Source organism: Colius striatus, chromosome 9 (assembly GCF_028858725.1).
Source record: "Colius striatus isolate bColStr4 chromosome 9, bColStr4.1.hap1, whole genome shotgun sequence".
Taxonomy (NCBI): domain Eukaryota; kingdom Metazoa; phylum Chordata; class Aves; order Coliiformes; family Coliidae; genus Colius; species Colius striatus.
In genome coordinates, this window is record NC_084767.1 from 17623849 (window position 1) to 17640625 (window position 16777).

A 16777-nucleotide genomic window follows, 5' to 3' on the forward strand; every position below is an offset into this window, starting at 1 on the left:
GTAGCAAGATGGGGGGCGTTTTTTTGTCCCAATTAGTAAGTAATAGGACAAGAGGAAATGGCCTCAGGTTCTGCCAGTGGAGGTTTAGATTGGAAATGAGGAAAAACTTTTTCACTGAGAGGGTTGTTAAGACACTGGCACAGGCTGCCCAGGGAGGTGGTGGAGTCCCCATCCCTGGAGATACTGAAAAGCCGTGCTGAGGGACATGGGTTAGTGGTGGGCTTGGCAGTGTGAGGGGAGTGGTTGGACTCGATGATCTTGAAGATCTTTTCCAACCAAAACGGTTCTATGACTGTATGACCTCATCTTAACTACACGAGAGTTTCCACCACCACCGGGGATGCCAGTACCCAAGTGCCCTGGGTCGCTCCGGGGCTGGAACCGGTGCACCTCGGGAATGCCGCGGGGCGTGCGGGGTCCCGGCGGGTCCCAGGAAGCGTCGCCCGGGGCAGGACACGCAGCCGGCGCCGTTGCGCGTGGACTGTCCGGCAGAAAGACCCGGCGCGGCTCCGGCGCGGCTCCGGCCCGGCCCGCTCGGCGCGGCAAGGCCCGGCACGGCTCCGCCCCGCCCGTCCCCGCCCCGCAGCTGTCACGCAGCCGCCGCCGCAGAGCGCGGGGAGGCGCCGGACAGGGGCAGCGGCTGCCGAAGCAGGCCGAGGCGGGAGCGGGAGCGCGGCGCGGATAGCTGCCGCCGTGTCGGGGCCAGGTAGGGCGGCGGCTAGGGGGTGTCGGGCGTCGGCCGAAAGCCGCCCTTGCGAGGGGCGGGGGGAGATTCGCGGGAGCCGGGCAGAGGGACCTGGTCATGGATGAGGGGAATTCGCAGGGAGCCGGAGTTGGGGTGGGGGTTCGCCGTCCACAGAACGCTGGAATGGGAATAACTGTCTTCTTACGTAATGGTGGGCATGACGAAATTGGGGCCTGTTCCCAAGGGGTGGGGTGACCGTGGCGTGGGAGGGTGGCCAGGCGGCAGGTGTGAAGGTGGGAGATATGGGGTGCTGCCATGCACCCACTCTGCCGACATGTCGTGGCGATGCCATCAGCTTTGCCCGGGGAGGCCAAGCGTCAATCGATCCGGGCACTGGCCCCATGATGAGGATTTAAAGGTCATTCGGCCATGGAGGCGCGTGCAGGTTTCCTGAGAAATGCTTCTGTGAGTAGGGAAGTAAGGATCATTTATCGTGTTCCTGGGGAGCAAAGGTCGTGGGTGGCGGGGTGGCTGGCACCTGCCTGGATTGAGCACCGCTGGAGTGCTGACATCCCTTCCGCCTCACTCGTGTGTGCCCCAGGATCATTTTTGTCAGCTAGGAAGTCCATCCTGAGTTGCACCAAAAACCCAAACCCCACCCCAAGCACCCAAAACAACTTTTGCTTCATTTTATTCTGTTTATTCTCAAAATGTAGCTCTTCCGGGGGCATAATGTCAGTCTAAGAGTCTCAAGGATTCAGTTTTCTCCTCATGACCTAAGCAGGGAGAGCTGTGCAGCCACCGTGCAATTGCCTCCATTCTGCCTTGTCACAGCCCTCGCTGGGAACAACTCTTGCTGGAGGGTGAAAAACTTGTTCAGTCTTTGGGCACTTGTAAAGAAAAATAGTAACGAAATTTTCTGAAAACGAAGCGGAGCTGACTCATCTTTACTGACCAAGGCGGGGTTGTGTCTCTGGGGAATATTTATAGCGATGCCAGCTGAAACAGATCCCATCTTGTTTCTTAGTCTAGTGAGGATCAGAAGTGCGTTGCAGTTTGGTTTATTCAGTGCAGTGGATGGTTCAGTAATCACCTGTCTTGTGGCATTTTGGCTATGGCAGTTTGTTAGGGCTTTTGCACTATTGAAAAGATATCCCAGGATGATCCCTTTGTGCCACCACTCTCTGCAGAAGATTTACGGTGATCCACAGTCTGCACCTTTTCTTCCTGCCCACATTTCAAGTGGTCTGGGGAGATGTGGTGGTGTCTGGGACTTCACTGTTGGTTGTCATAGCAGCAGGAATGATGTCCCCAGCCCTGGCTCTCTTTGGGATGCAGTTGGGAAGCACAGGCCTTCATGGGTTTGGCATCTGCTCCAGGTAGGGAAAACCCATTCACTGTTTCCATAGCCCAGGCTCTGTTTTGGTGGATGCTGTGTGAGGGAAGCGAGATGTCAAATTGCGTTGGCAGATAAAATGCCATTTTAATTACTCATCCCTATTGATCTGGCACTGGGTGTTCTCACAGCTGGGCCAGGAGCGAGGGGCATGTCCCTTCTTGAGCACCGTGCCAGGGCATGTGCCAGCCTTGCCCCTATGCCAGCCATGCTGGTGGCATGGGGTGAGACAGCAGTGCTGCTTATCTCCTCTGCAGATGCTTGAAAGGAGTAGATAGTTAGCCTGAATATTTTCATTTAACATGTAAGATACATGGTTCTTGTTCTTCCCTTGCAGTTTCAATAACTACAGTAATTATAGCAGGCTGCAATATACCCCAACTTTGTTTAATTTGATGCTTATATGTGATAGTTTAATAAAAGTTTGCTGTACAACGATGTCATTTTTAATTTATACCTACATAATTAAGAGCAGGCTCTTCCTTTCTTTAATTCCATAAATATTATTATATTTACGTATATATTTACTGGGCTGCAGGGATACTGCATAAACCAATCTTTAAAACTCAAATTTGCACCAGCATGTCAGTAGTTCAGAAGCCAAGCTGTGGTAGGAAGGCTGTGATCCCAAGAGTGTCAGAGGGACGCTGCATGGCTTTAGTAATACCTGCATGAGAGAAACTGTGGACTCTGGAGTCTTATATTTCGAGTCATAATGGTGCATGGTTTATGTGATGCAGCAAGTTGGGGCAACAAGTGGTGTTAAGTATCGTGTCCCATAATGTGGAGTGTTTACAGATCGTGTGCTGATACTGGCTTCTGAAAAGACTTGTGAACGTCAGACTTGATGTTTGACCTCAGTGGGACCTACTCATGTATTTATGGTTAAGCATGTTTTGAAATCTTTGCACAATTAGGCTTCTGAACCTGATTCAAAGCAGGCTGTAGTCATGACTTGGATTTGGGAGCAGCCTGCAATGTTGGCTGGTGGGACAGGGCCACCAGTGTGGACCTGGTGACCCAGGCTAGCCTGCCATGGCATGCGGAGAGAGCTGTGCCCTGTTCTGCCTGGGAGCAAAAGCACCATCCTTCCTGGTCTATTTATCGATACAACAAATGTTCGTTGGGAAATGACACTGCACAGACTGGGGGTCCAGAAAGGCACTTAAAAGCTGCTCCATACTAAGATTTTTTTTCCTTTAATAAAGCAGATACATGAGAAATAAATTAATATTTTTATTTTTATCTTGAGGCAAGACCGTTGTGTTCTTTCTTCCTCATTCCCGGTCTCATAACCTGATGCTGTCCATCTCTCTCAGCTCACATGCCAGTGGGACATGTTCCCAGCAGCTGTTACATGTCAGCTCTGCAGTTACCATTTTTTCAGGGGTACCACTTATGGCAACGGGGAGCTGAAATGTTCAGAATGGTTCTTGATGGTTCACTGCCATCAAAAAATGGTACACAACTTCAGATGTATTAGGAAAAAATGTGGCTGGAGTAAGGTTAAATCCAAACTATAAATTTTCTTAGCCTTGAATCTGATAGACTGCCATTGTCTTCATGGGAATTGTATTTTTATAATGGATTTTATTCTGACGTTAAATTTTTAGATTGCTTCTTCCCCTTATGTAAATATTGTAACTTAGGCACATACAAGAGTTACCATGCAGAGATGAGTTTTGCTTTGCTTGCAGTCAGTCACAGAATCACAGAATCACAGAATCTTAAGGGTTGGAAGTCCTTACATTTGCCAAGGGCACCCTGAGGGTTTGCTGCCTGTTAGGTTGATTTTGATTTAATTGCCCAGAACTGCATCATAGGGTGAAAACGTTGCCATCTGTGACACTGGAAAATATTCAAATTTGGCCTGCTGGAAGTACTTTGTCTCTAATGAAGTCTTCACTAGGGCTGTCTCTTTGGTCTTGCAGCTCCAAAGGAAGCATCCTGTTTTCTCCCCACAGGATCTGTACATGATGGAGGTGGTGCTCACAGAGGCACATGGAGCTAACCTCTCAGTTCAGCTTTTCTTCAGCTATGACCTGTGTGTGCTACAGTATTTCCCACTTAAGAAAATAAAAATGTTTTCCTCCTTATAACATGTTTTTTATATATATATATGTATATATATATATAGGCCGACTTTGTGTGGGAGTTCAGGTGCACAGTCACTCTGGGCTAGTTGCACAGTTGGACAAGGATAAAAGCAACGAATTCATTTCAGTCCCAACCTAATCTGAGTTAATGTGCTGGAATCCCACTGGTGAAAAGCAAGGGCACTTGGCCATGGCCATTCCTTGATCCTTTTAAGAGTCTGAATCCCTGTTAAGCATGCTTGTCTTACAACCTGCACTCACACAGGATGTAATCAGTTTTGTTTTCCATCTGTTAAACAAGAGGCTTCTGATTAGCCAGTACAAAGAGAAATCATTACTTTTGTTCTTCTGACAACGGCAAGGTTAACCACCACATATCTAGCTCATAGTGTTTTCCACACTCAACAATTTTAAATACCTTGCTCTGTATGCATTACATGATTTGACTTACAATCAGTAGGGATTTGGCTTTCAATATTGTCCCTTAATTAGAGTAATTGCCTAAGTGGAGATCTCTACATCTCCCACTGTCCTAGGGCTGCGGCCCAGCCTGCAGCAGTGGAGCAGACAGTCACAGCTCATCCACTTGAGCCTGGCCACATCTAGGCAAGACACACAACCCTCAGCAGGAGCAAAACTTCATGGGCTTGGATAAGGGAAAAACATAACATACAAAATCCAAGCCAAAAGCATTCAGCATTCAGTTTTCAAGAAAATATTTTGATTATATGAAGTGACTCAAAGGGACTGTTGATAACATGTATTTGGTAGCTTCTGAATTGCAGCTGGTAGAGCAGTGCATTATCTTTTAAAGCAATGCTTATTTGGTTTTCAAGGGTAAGGATTTTTAACTTTTTTAGTTGTTGGTGATGTTAAATGCAAGTGTCTATCAGACGGTTCTCATGAGACTGGGCTGCTGTAGCAGGGAAAAAGCATTTTGTGCACACACACACACACAGACACGCCCCCCCCGCCCCTTAGTGATTCATGCCATCCCTCTCCTGAGTGCTGCCTTGGCTTGGGCTCCAAGGGTTGAGTTCCAAGCAGGCATTGTACCCTGCTGCTCGTGAATTCAGTAAGGACCAGGCAAATGACTTAAAGAAATCTGTTAATACTTGGTTTGGTGGTTTTGGGGTTTTTTTGTGCATATATATTTTCTTCTTTTTAATATCTTTAAAGGCCAGTTTTGTGTGTAAACATTAAATCCGCCATGCTTTCATGTTTGCACAAAAAAAGGGAGAGAGACATTTAAGTCTAATATAAGCAGCTAAAATAGCTTTGGAATATGGAATACTTTTTTCTTTAAAAACAAAATGCAAAACTGTTCAGCTGCTTCTGTATTCAGGGCTCCATGTTAGTACTGAAGTGTAACTGGAAAGAGATATGCATCCAGGTAGTCTCTGCAACTGAAGCTACATCATAGTGTGTGCCCTTGGATCCTACTTTATTTACCTTTTGAGAAGGCTGTTTGCTTTTCTTTAGCCACCAGATCTGTTTTGTTCCCTCTAGGATAGGGATTCTTCACTTATGCAATAGCAATATCCTGCTTTAACAGGCAACAACTTGTTAGATGGAGTGCTTGAGGCGCTTGAGTGACTGCTGAAATTCCCTATCTGATAGTTGTGGGGTGGTGTGCCTGCCCAGAGGACTACATCCAAGTCCTCGACCAGAAAGACTATTAAGAGCACCCCTTGTGTTTAGAGCTAGCTGGTTTGTGGTTTAAAGAAATAGTTTTCTACTAACATCGAATAGCAGATGGAGTAAGGATTGGCAGGCCATTTTTTGAAGCATTTGCATGCTTGTATAATAAACAGCTTATTATATTTGCATAACCAAAAAGTTAAGGAGTATGGAATTTTGGTGCAACATCTGGTATTGAGAGGACCAGCTTTGTAAGTATGATGTATATCCTTTGCTTTTTAAAAAAAATTATGAAATCTTGTCTACAAAGACAGTAGATGTATTCCTTTCTGGTTGTTTGCCTTTGCTTCCTTAGAAGAAATTATTCTACTTGGATAAGAATGTAAATTTGGTTGGTTTGTTTCTATCAATATCCCATTTTCCCCTGTGTATACAATGCAACAGTCCTTAGAGGCATTACATTTCTTGCAGGCCACTGAACTAAGAATGGTCAGGGCCTGCTGAAGATGGGGAAGTGAGGGTCTCCATGGCAATTTGGGCATCCCTGTCGAACAGAACGTGCTGGAGAAAGCTGTCCCTGCAGTGCCCATGCCACTGGGCTGGTGCCTCACTGCAGGCTTTGCAGAGAGCTCTTGTCAGCTTTTGGCTGCTGAAGTGGGCTTGTGGCTACTCTCCTGACTGCCTGACCTCAAAGTGTAGCATCCCTTCAGTCTTAATTTTTCTTAGCAAGCTCTCCTTTTTTATGCTAGTTGATGAACAAAGAAACACTTTTAAGGTCAGTGTCTAAGGAGACATCTTAACCCATTAACAGCAGTAGCAAAGTCAAAGAAAACTGAAGTAGCAGAATAACGATTTGTCAGTTTTTCTAACATAAATGTTATCCATTTGCAGCTCTGAATTAGGGGAAGAGAGATGCTTCTGATGCCAGATGCTTGTCCTGGTTAGATTTCCTGAGCGGATGGCTTGGGGCTCTCATGTTTTGCATCAGAATGCATAGATCTGTTGCAAGAAACAGGAGAAATGTTTCCGAGAAATGGTTTTAAAAGAAGTCAGTCATTAATGTGGTTGTACTGATAAGAGAACAGTTAACTCTTTGGAGAGGCACAGGCAGTTTCTTATATATATATAAAAAAATATATATATCTACATATAGAGATATATATATACATGTTTGGCTCATCCTTGATGGCAAATACATGGCAATTATTTCTGCTGGCTAAAGAGCAAAAGCAAATTACATTGTTTGCTGTAGCTACTTTATTCAGGCTGTATTTAATTGATAGGTTGTGGACAGAAAATAAAGCTGACTAAAATGGGCTTAAATTTCTTGTTGTGTAAATGAATTAAAGAAGGTTCTGAACACTGCAATTTTCTTTGTTTTTTTTTTTCCCCTCCAGAAAATGGCTGTTCCACCTGCTTATGCTGATCTGGGCAAATCTGCCAGAGATATTTTCACCAAGGGATATGGTAAATAAAGCCAAAATAAGTTTGGTCTTTTGCTGTTTACCTGATTCTTGAAACTGTTAGGATTTATTACTTTTCTGTGGTAAATATTCCAATAACTTCCACTAGAAGCCAGAAACTTTTCTATCAGAGCTTCACATCACCCCTGCTGTCTGGTAACAAAGGATAACTTACTTTTCTTTTGACAAAATTTTTTCTGTCCCCCATAGGACTGTTGTTTGTTCTGAAAGAAACTGTGTGTTGTGTTTTGACCATTTCCTTGTATCATGACTAGAATTACTGATGTCTGTAGTCTGAAGTGAGTACAAGCTGCATAACCCGCTTCATAAAAACACATGGTTTGATAACTGTACCCTTGGTTTATTCTTTTAACAGTTCATAGGCAATTTAAAAGGGAGTTTTAAGAAATAAATTAGAAATGCTTTACAAATTAACATATATATAATTCATATTTTTTACTCATCTTCTAGGTTTTGGGTTAATAAAACTTGATTTGAAAACAAAATCTGAAAATGGATTGGTAAGTTTGGAAACACATGAAAAAACAAAACATTGCAAAGTTCTTGTGTTTTGTCTTTTTAAAAGTGCATGTGTATACCTTTCTTTCCCCTTACCATTTTTCAGATATATTATAACCTTGCAAGTTCCTTTGCATTTAAAGTTTTTGTATAATACACAAGACAGTGCAGAAATTAGAGTAGAAGATACAGCGAAAGGCTCCTTTGCAACCATGGTAATTGCTTACTAAAGAAATGATGCTGCTATTTGAGGCCATTGCCATGACCTGTGCTCGGAGGAGGTGTCAGTGCCTCCCTCCTGCTTTACTGGATTGAATGAGCACAAATCTGCTGGTTTCTAAACATGTCACACACTCTCTTTCTTGGCAGTCACTAAGTAATATAGTAGCAATGTAACTGCACTTTGGAGACGATACTTAGAACATATAGTCTTTTTGCAGTGTTGCATGCTGGTTTAGAGACCTGTTACAGACTAGCACTTTACCCTGTGTTAGACTGCTGGGAAGAGTTGCACCCATTCCTGTCCCACATCCATTCCCTTAGCTTTTTCACACCAGTGCTTTTTTTCTCCCAATGTTTTTTCTCCCTGACACTGATTTTTTTGAGAGCAAGAATGTGTTTATATTAAAGACTAGCAAAAATGTTCTTAAATCTTCTGTGAACTCTTCAGTATTCAATAATATCTAAAAGCTCTACAAGTATTTGTCTGTGGGTGAATATGTGCATGTTTGCAAATAAACTTTAATATATATTATGTGTCTATATGTAACTTTTTTTTCCTTTTAGGAATTTACAAGCTCAGGTTCAGCAAACTCAGAAACAAGCAAAGTTAGTGGTAGCTTGGAAACAAAATACAAGTGGGTGGAATATGGATTGATGTTCACAGAAAAGTGGAACACCGACAACACACTAAGCACTGAGATTACTCTTGAAGATCAGGTAATTTTTGGCTCAAAAGGTGCAATTTGCAAATTCACTTACGGCAATCTCTAATTATCAATCCAACCAGTGAATTTCTTTTCTGTTCAGCTTGCACGTGGCCTGAAGCTGACCTTTGACTCCTCCTTTTCTCCTAACACTGGGTAAGAAGTGAGTAAGCTTAAGTGACAAAAAAGGGCTTTTTTTTAAAAAAAAAAAGTTTTCCAGAGTATTCTCTTGCTTCTGACACTTTCTGTCCTGAGATATCAAGACAGTTAATAATCAGCCTGTGTGCAATGAAATCATGTACATCTGATTTAAATCTTAGTATTAACAATTTCCTTTAAATCCTAAACGATGGCAAGGAAACTTTTAAACACAGTAACTTGAAAATTACAGTAAGAATTAGGGTGGGAGGAAAAGGTTTTGTTTGCACTCCTGTTGCTGATTTCTGGCCATGTCAGAGGATGAGCTACTGCCTGAATAAAAATGCTAAACAAGTCAGCTGTAATGCAAAGCTTAACAAGCTGCAGGAGCCAGTTGGCCATGGCTCTAATAGGTCGACACAGTAATTGGGCTCGTCTCCCGAGCTGTATTTATCATCTGAATTCTTGCTGGCCACAGTGTGTCTTGGTGGTGGATGAGTATTTCTGACACAGTGATTGGATGCTGTGCTTTATGTGGGCCAGAGGGATTAAGCAGCAGCTGTAGGTCTAAACGTTGGTTTATTTTTTTCCTGATTATCTTTTTGCAAGCAGTTCTGCCAGGGAATCCAAATATTCTGCCCTTTAGCTTCCCAGGAGAGCATGCTACAGTGCAGCTTGTGGGGGTTATAGACTCAGGGGAGGTTTTACCTTGTTTTCTAGTGCATTGTGTCGTGTATTGTAAACTGCATCCCATCTAGTCCCAATTCTACATTAAGTAGGTATTTTTGTGTTTATCAGAACAATCTCTAGTGTTTGTTGATAATTATTTGCTAGCTGTTAGGATTCTTAAAAAAATAAAAACTCAAAAACCCTTGTATGAGAATGAAAAGTTACAACTCTATAGCTATTTCTTAGGCACATCTGAGACACTATATTATCAGAGTTAGGACAATTGCGTTGTGGGAGGACTATTCTCATGGGAATAAATGGAGTGAGAGTCAATCCTGGTGTGACCTGGTTTAGGCTGACATGGCTGCGTCATGTCTCAACATAAAACATGGTCTACTACTTACTGTCTACTATAAGCCTTTGAAAAGGCAAAGCCATTTTTAGGAGTGCTCCATGTTAGCTTACCTCTGTCCCTGTTGACATTGGTGGGGAAGATACCACTGACTTCTACAGAAGTTGCAGATGAGCTAATGCTGAGTACTTTTAGTGCTTCTGCTCTTTATTTTTGATTTTGCAAAACACACGGAATTCCTGAGTCTGAAATAATACAAACGATAGCAGACTCCATGTGGGTCTGATACAGCACTGAAACAATTCTTGGAGACTGTTTTTACAGAAGGGTTGATTTGAAATTAGCCTGACTTTACCAGAAAGATTTCAGTAAAAGATTTGATCAAAGACAGAAGACAATTGTATGGTAAAAGAGAAGGAAAAACTCTTAAATAAGAATAGGTGAATATAGTAGACATAACTCTCTTGCCTTGAGAGGGTCTGCACCCTTGATGTAAACTGACCCAAGGACACATGAGAAAACACTGTTCTGGCCAATGCTATAAAAAGAAACAAGTGACTCAGGGAAGTTTATTTCTGCATTAACATGGCAGCCTTTCTAGTGGCTGTAACCATTAAACTTCATAAAGCATCCTAAAGAGAAAGAAGGTTTCCAGAGCCACTGAAGCAGCCTGCTTCCTTAGCAGCAGACTTTCCCTCAGGAAGCTGGAGGCAAAGTAGGGATTTCTTGACATCTGTTGCAGTAAATGAAATTACCCAGCTCACTAGGATTGTCTAAAAATCATTTGTTTGGGACAGGACAACTACTATTGACTTTTTGTGGCAAATGTGCATTGCCATGGTTCTCATTCTTTCATCCATCTAACTTCCAAACCCATCACATAGTTGGGGAGGAGGATTTGTTTTTGTCACCTCCCGTCTGGCTTGTACTGCAGCTGCTTTTCAGAAAGCAGCCTAGAAGAGCATAGAGCCACGTCACATTTTATTGCTTGATTGCAAATAATTCCCTGTAACTGACTTAGGGTTTTGCAAATGTGAAAGGTAAGAAGGTGACATGTCACGTCGTTCTCTGGGTATGTATAATTTGTCTTCAAGAACTCTTACACTGAGTTAAAATCACTGATTTGTTTGAATTGCCACTGATGAGTGTACCTTTTAAAGATACGAGATTATTTCTTTTCTCCTCAGGAAAAAGAGTGCTAAAGTTAAGACAGGGTACAAAAGGGAACACATCAACCTTGGCTGCGACATGGATTTTGATATTGCTGGTCCTTCAATACGTGGAGCCCTGGTGCTTGGCTACGAGGGGTGGCTGGCAGGTTACCAAATGACTTTTGAGACAACCAAGTCTAGAGTAACCCAGAGCAACTTTGCTGTTGGCTATAAGACTGATGAATTCCAGCTCCATACTAATGTGTAAGTATTGACAGATTGGCATTAAAAAGGAATTTGAAAGGATTTTGCTGCTTACTAAAACAAGGAAAGGAATAGAGTTTCAGGAGTGGTGAAAGAAGGAATGTGGATTTGAAATTACTTCTTCATGTAAGACATGTCAAGGTCGAACAAAACGTTGGTTTGATCTGTAGATGAAAGAGTTAGGATGAAGAAGAACAGGCAAAAGCGAAAGAATGGAAGAGGTATGGATTGGGTTTGGTTTTGTACTGGAAGGGATACTGTGTAACAGTTTGGTTTAGTATTGTAATACTCTATTTACACAAGCATTTGTCCTTTCTGAATGCATGAGCAGTGGGAAACCAGGACCAAATTCAATTAAACCCCTAATTTCTGTGTCTCCTGTTCCTATTAAAAAAACAATTTATGCCTTTGAAGAAGACAGATTTTTAAGATTAGGCAATCTCTAATCCCTTGCCCCTGTCCCTCCCCCTCTTGCTTTGTGTAATTGGATATTTTGAATGTAGCAGAGCTATTGCAGGCTGTTCCCTTTTTGGGGCTGAGCAACTGTTCTGCCTTCCTGGAGCTGTGTCATGGAAGACTTTCTGTTCTGTTGCATGCTGTTTTGCAAAGATCTGCTTTAGGAAGCTGACTCAGAACAACTGAACCTTCACAGCCTGGACAGCATGTCTGAAGGATTGCCAAAGCACAACAGTGTGGGCAGAAAACCTTAATCAAAACACTGTGTGGGGTCCCCGTCCACTTGGTAGTTAGGAGCTATTCCTTCAAGCACAACGACTTTCAACCTTACTTATGCTGTAGCAGTTGAAAATATGATATTATTGGCTTTTGCTATAAATTGCTGTAATTATTATTAGTCTTATTTAAAGCAACAGCAGAAAACGATTTTATAACAGCAGCAGGAGCTCAGATCTTACTGTACTGTCTCTTGGATTTCTGAGGGTCTGTTTCTTAGGTTGCTGTTACTGTATGAGGATGATAAATCCTCTTCAGGAGGATGCCTAGTTTGTTTATTTAATATTTACACCCTACCAATAGACAGGCAAACCCATAAATGTGTGATATGGACAGAAACCTTATTTATTGATGTTAATAGATTAGGTAGATATTTGATGTGTTTCCCATGTTTGAGACGTGTCTGAGATTTTGTATAATCCCAGGGAAGAGCTCTGTGTGGAACTTGGTTGTTACATCTGGGCAGTTCCGTGTTTCACAAGGATGCTGTAGCAGGGCTGGTCACATAACTAGGTGGGGTTTGAAGCATCATCTTTTCTTCCTGGCATTACACAGACCAGCTGGGGACTTCTGCAAGTTACTTAAGGGTGCCTTAATATATTAATTTTCAAAGGGGGATAATGTGTTTTGTTTTTTGGGTTATTTTTTTAATCTGCATCTTAAACGTGCCATTGCTGATATTAGCATTAAAAGGTGGTTTGACTTTTTAAATTATTATTTAAAAATAATAACTAATGGGAGATAGGGCTGGATAATTTCTAGTTTTAAATACGACTTTCCTCATTTTTTAAGCATAGCTCAGACCATCCCCCCCCCCCCCACCTAATGTTGCAGGTCAAGACAGAGATGTGTGGGAACCTTGCACAAAATCTGCCTGTATAACCAGCTCTCCTCAGTCCTTTTTAATCCCTCCTTTTCTTGAGAGCCAAGCACTTGCAGTTAGATGTGGGCTTCAGTCTTATCTGAAGTAAGTATTGTAGTGTTTTTCTGGAAGAGTTTCTCTAACCATTTAAAAGGCTGCTGCTTGAACTTCTGAAAAGGTGTATCACAACTGTTTGTGCAACTGTTATGAACTAAGAAACATCAGGACAAAGGGGTAAAAGTGGAAATACTCTAAATCTGCTGCTCTTTTTAATCACTAAAGTTTTGGTGTACTCTAATAATTAGAACCAGATTATTTCATAGTGTAGAAATAATGATAACTATTTTATTTCCAGAGGTCTTCCTGTGGTTTAAAGCCCATTCTGTTCAATATGTTTATATCCTCTTTTAAGAAAATGAGCAAAAATGGAAATTCAGATGCTCACAGGTTTACAAGGAGTGCAAGGCTTTTAGAAGTCTTTTGCTCTTGTTCTTATGATGTGCGTGCTCTTTAACATTTTGCATTTTATTGACCACACTTCATTCCCTGCATGACACTGGTGTCAGCAGTAATTGTAAGTCACGCTACTCGGTAGCAGCGCTGGAAGGCTGTCATCCTTCAGCTGATGGCCAGTGCTCTCTGCAAAGGAAAATTCCTTTCAGTTTCTAGCAGTCACATCTATAGTACAGATGTGCCATAAGGACCACTGCAAATTCTGTTTGTGTGCAAAGGCTGATAGACCTGGGCATTGAATTGTCCTCTTTACTTCTGACACAGTCCATCTATGTCTGGTAACAGCGTGCTGATGCGGCAGCGTTAGGCTGCCTGCTCCGGCTTGGGGATGGGCACATGGGGGAGGCGTATGCCTGGGAAAACAATTACTACAGAGAGGTGCAGGGAAGAATAAATCTCTTTACTGCAAAGACTCCCATCTAGAGAGAAGGGAAAATTGGAAGCTGGCCTCATTAGTTGGATTTTATAAAAGCTTGTCCTGGCTTTTTTTCAGTTTTATAAGTTGTTTGTTGAAATACAGTAACCTTCAGTGAATTTAAACATTTAAAAATGGCTTCACAACCAATCTGGCCTACTGTCTCTTATCTTAGTTGTTACAGGGATATTATATGAGGTGTAAGTGAATGTTCTGCAAATACGGATTGTTTTGAGTTGCTGTTTAAAACTGGACAAATTCATTCCTTCCAGGAATGATGGAACAGAATTTGGCGGCTCCATTTACCAGAAGGTGAATGATAAACTGGAAACTGCTGTCAATCTTGCGTGGACGGCTGGTAATAGCAACACTCGCTTTGGAATAGCAGCCAAGTATCAGATTGACCCAGATGCCTCTTTTTCTGTGAGTACTAATAAGCATGTATATATACAAGCATTGGAAAATAGGCTCTGGTAATGAAAATGTGAAACAACCTTCACATTAGTAAAATAGGGGTTTTATTCAGTTCTGTGGTGCATGGTTTGCAGAGAGATCTACTTCTTCTGGGTTTGGAGAGTGTAACTATTGCATTTTCCTTAAAAGAGGCACAGAATGTTTTATCATATTATTGGGTGCTGTTTTGAGATTTTTTTTTTGTCAGCCTTGAAAATATTATAAACTATGCTAATAAAACCGTTATTTTCTATAGTGACTGTAGGGTGATTGAGGTTTTGGATTTAAGTTACGGCAAAATTAACACTGTTTTTCTGTGTTTTGAAGACCCTCTACCTATTATAAAGGTGTTACTTAATTTTCAAGCAGAAAGGGCTTTGAAGAGAGATAGGAAATTATTTTCATATGGTATTTTTTTCCTTTAAGGCTAAAGTGAACAACTCCAGTCTGATCGGACTAGGATACACTCAGACTTTAAAGCCAGGTAAGTCTATGCAGAAGAAATTCAGAAGAAGAATTAAATTCAGAAATGTATGAAACCCAATAAAGTGATATTTTAATCTTGAAATGTAAGAGGGGTTTGTGCACCAAATGTTGGTTTTGTAAGATTGCTGTGCCTCTTGGCAAGCCAGTGAGGAACTTTTCCAGGGACTGCTCTGTTAATTTTGGATGTCTGTTGGAAGCAGAATTACACGAGACCACCATCCACTGACCAGTCAGATATTCTTTTATGTTGATAGAAGATATATCTACAATTAGGTGTTTCACCAATAAGTAGATGCATTTTAAGTACTTTCAGAGGCTTCCAATGACTGAGTTTATTTTGCTTGAAAATGTGACTTTCCCAAGGTTGTGTGTCCAGGAAGAGGACAGTCTTACTGCTGTGAAATTGGTTTTAATGTAGTCTAATAAATCTGCTGCCAGAATACTAAGGAGATTGACATGAGATATTACAGTAGACGGGGCTTGGGCCTTTTTATACCTTGATTTTTAAAGTGGTTTAGAAAGGTGGGTATGTATCAAGGTGGCATTTTTTCATAATACTAGACTCTAAAATTAGATTAGTTGGTAGACCTGCAGCACTGAACTGACTCAGAGCTTTAATTACTTGGAGTGATAAAAAGCAGAATCTATCACCATGGTTTATTATAACTTTCATAATTCAGAAAGATTTCTTATCTGTAAATTGTTTTAAAATGCCCTGCTGTTACAAGGCTAGCTGCCAAATTACATTAACCTAGCTACCCGATAAATTAAAGCAGTAACACAGACAATGCACTTGATGAATATAAAGCTCATTCCAAACTTCAAGATCTGGTTTTTTTTTCTCTCACTTTTCACAGGTATCAAACTGACGTTGTCAGCTTTGTTGGATGGCAAGAATGTCAATGCAGGTGGTCACAAACTTGGCCTAGGATTGGAATTTCAAGCATAAGGAGTGATTCTACAATCACTGATTTGAAAATACAGCATAGCTACCTTCAGAATATATTGTACCTTTCAATGTTTTATTGTCTGGGATGCAAGTATTGCTAAGTATCAGTCCTGCTAGTCCTGGTTCAAGAGAGTTGAGCTTTAAAAATGACGTTGTTCCAGAAACGGAGACAAAAGCATAAATCCCCCCAATTCTAAGGTTTCTTTTTTGAATGTTAGTGCCCATCACATCTGTCAACTGTCACATTATAGAAAGGAGGAAAGTATTGATTACCTTTACTAACACATTGACTACACAAAGAATATGTTAATGTGGTATAAACCCCAAAGCTTTAAGAATCGAAGACCATTATATTGTACTGTTAATTCTGTAAGCAAAATGTTCTTACACTTAAAGGTTTCAGTTCATGATAGAATGTGCAAAGTTGTCTGAAAAGGAATTTTTTTAAATATTTTTCTTCCTTTAGCTAGCCATTTCATGAATGGTTTGTCATACACCTGTCTCCAGAATGCTTTAGGTTGTTCACCTTGTTTAAGTCTGTTGCAGAGATTTGATGTGACTCAGACAATATTACCTGTCCTGTGTTGTGGTTCTTTTCCCTTGCACTGACTGGAAAGCTTGTAAGACAGCGCCATAATCAGGGAAGAGTCTTTGTAACTGCAATCACATAGTCACATCACTAAATTAAAAATGGACTTTTATTTTATTACCACTTTTTTTAGAAACTAAATGGGTACATTTTTAGAGAATCTTCCATTTTGTGTGGAACTAGATCCCAAAATGCTGTACTTGACACTACTAAAAATGGATAAAAAACCCAAACCCAACTTGAATAAAATACTGAAATGTCACCTTTTACTTTGTCTTTATATTAATTGTGAAGAAAATTTCGTATTAGTTCTTGGCTCCAGAAGCAGACTGGCAACTGCTTAGTGTTTATTTTGTACCACACAAACAAAAAATACTTAGTAGATTTAATTTCTAGACATGGCTGCATTCTTAGTGCTTGCCAAACCCTGGCAACTGCACATACACGTGTTTATCTTGTTTTCTCCATCAGCTAATGT

General features: G+C 41.4%; 1 protein-coding gene across 3 annotated transcripts; it reads left to right on the top strand.

Annotated features, from left to right (window-relative positions):
• Positions 1 to 593: 593 nt before the first annotated feature.
• On the top strand, positions 594 to 16561 carry VDAC1 (voltage dependent anion channel 1). 3 transcript variants are annotated; one of them, XM_062001997.1, is made up of 9 exons: positions 594 to 706; positions 7216 to 7285; positions 7753 to 7802; positions 8587 to 8739; positions 8830 to 8882; positions 11073 to 11300; positions 14095 to 14245; positions 14702 to 14763; positions 15619 to 16561. In XM_062001997.1, exons 2-9 carry the CDS (start codon positions 7219 to 7221, stop codon positions 15809 to 15811), a joined length of 957 nt encoding a protein of 318 aa, XP_061857981.1. In that variant the 5' UTR covers positions 594 to 706; positions 7216 to 7218; the 3' UTR covers positions 15812 to 16561. The 3 variants fall into 3 exon arrangements, with proteins under 3 accessions (XP_061857981.1, XP_061857979.1, XP_061857980.1); XM_062001995.1 differs by having other exon boundaries at positions 595 to 706; positions 14702 to 14759; positions 15619 to 15771; XM_062001996.1 differs by lacking the exon at positions 594 to 706 and adding an exon at positions 5815 to 6069 and having other exon boundaries at positions 14702 to 14759; positions 15619 to 15771.
• Positions 16562 to 16777: the final 216 nt, after the last annotated feature.

Excerpts from the sequence above, each read along its gene's own strand:
- VDAC1 (XM_062001997.1), top strand. The coding sequence starts at position 7,219 with ATGGCTGTTCCACCTGCTTATGCTGATCTGGGCAAATCTGCCAGAGAT. Across the intron at positions 7,286-7,752 it reads TATTTTCACCAAGGGATATG|GTTTTGGGTTAATAAAACTT; the intron begins GTAAATAAAGCC and ends CTCATCTTCTAG. Across the intron at positions 14,246-14,701 it reads ACCCAGATGCCTCTTTTTCT|GCTAAAGTGAACAACTCCAG; the intron begins GTGAGTACTAAT and ends TTTTCCTTTAAG.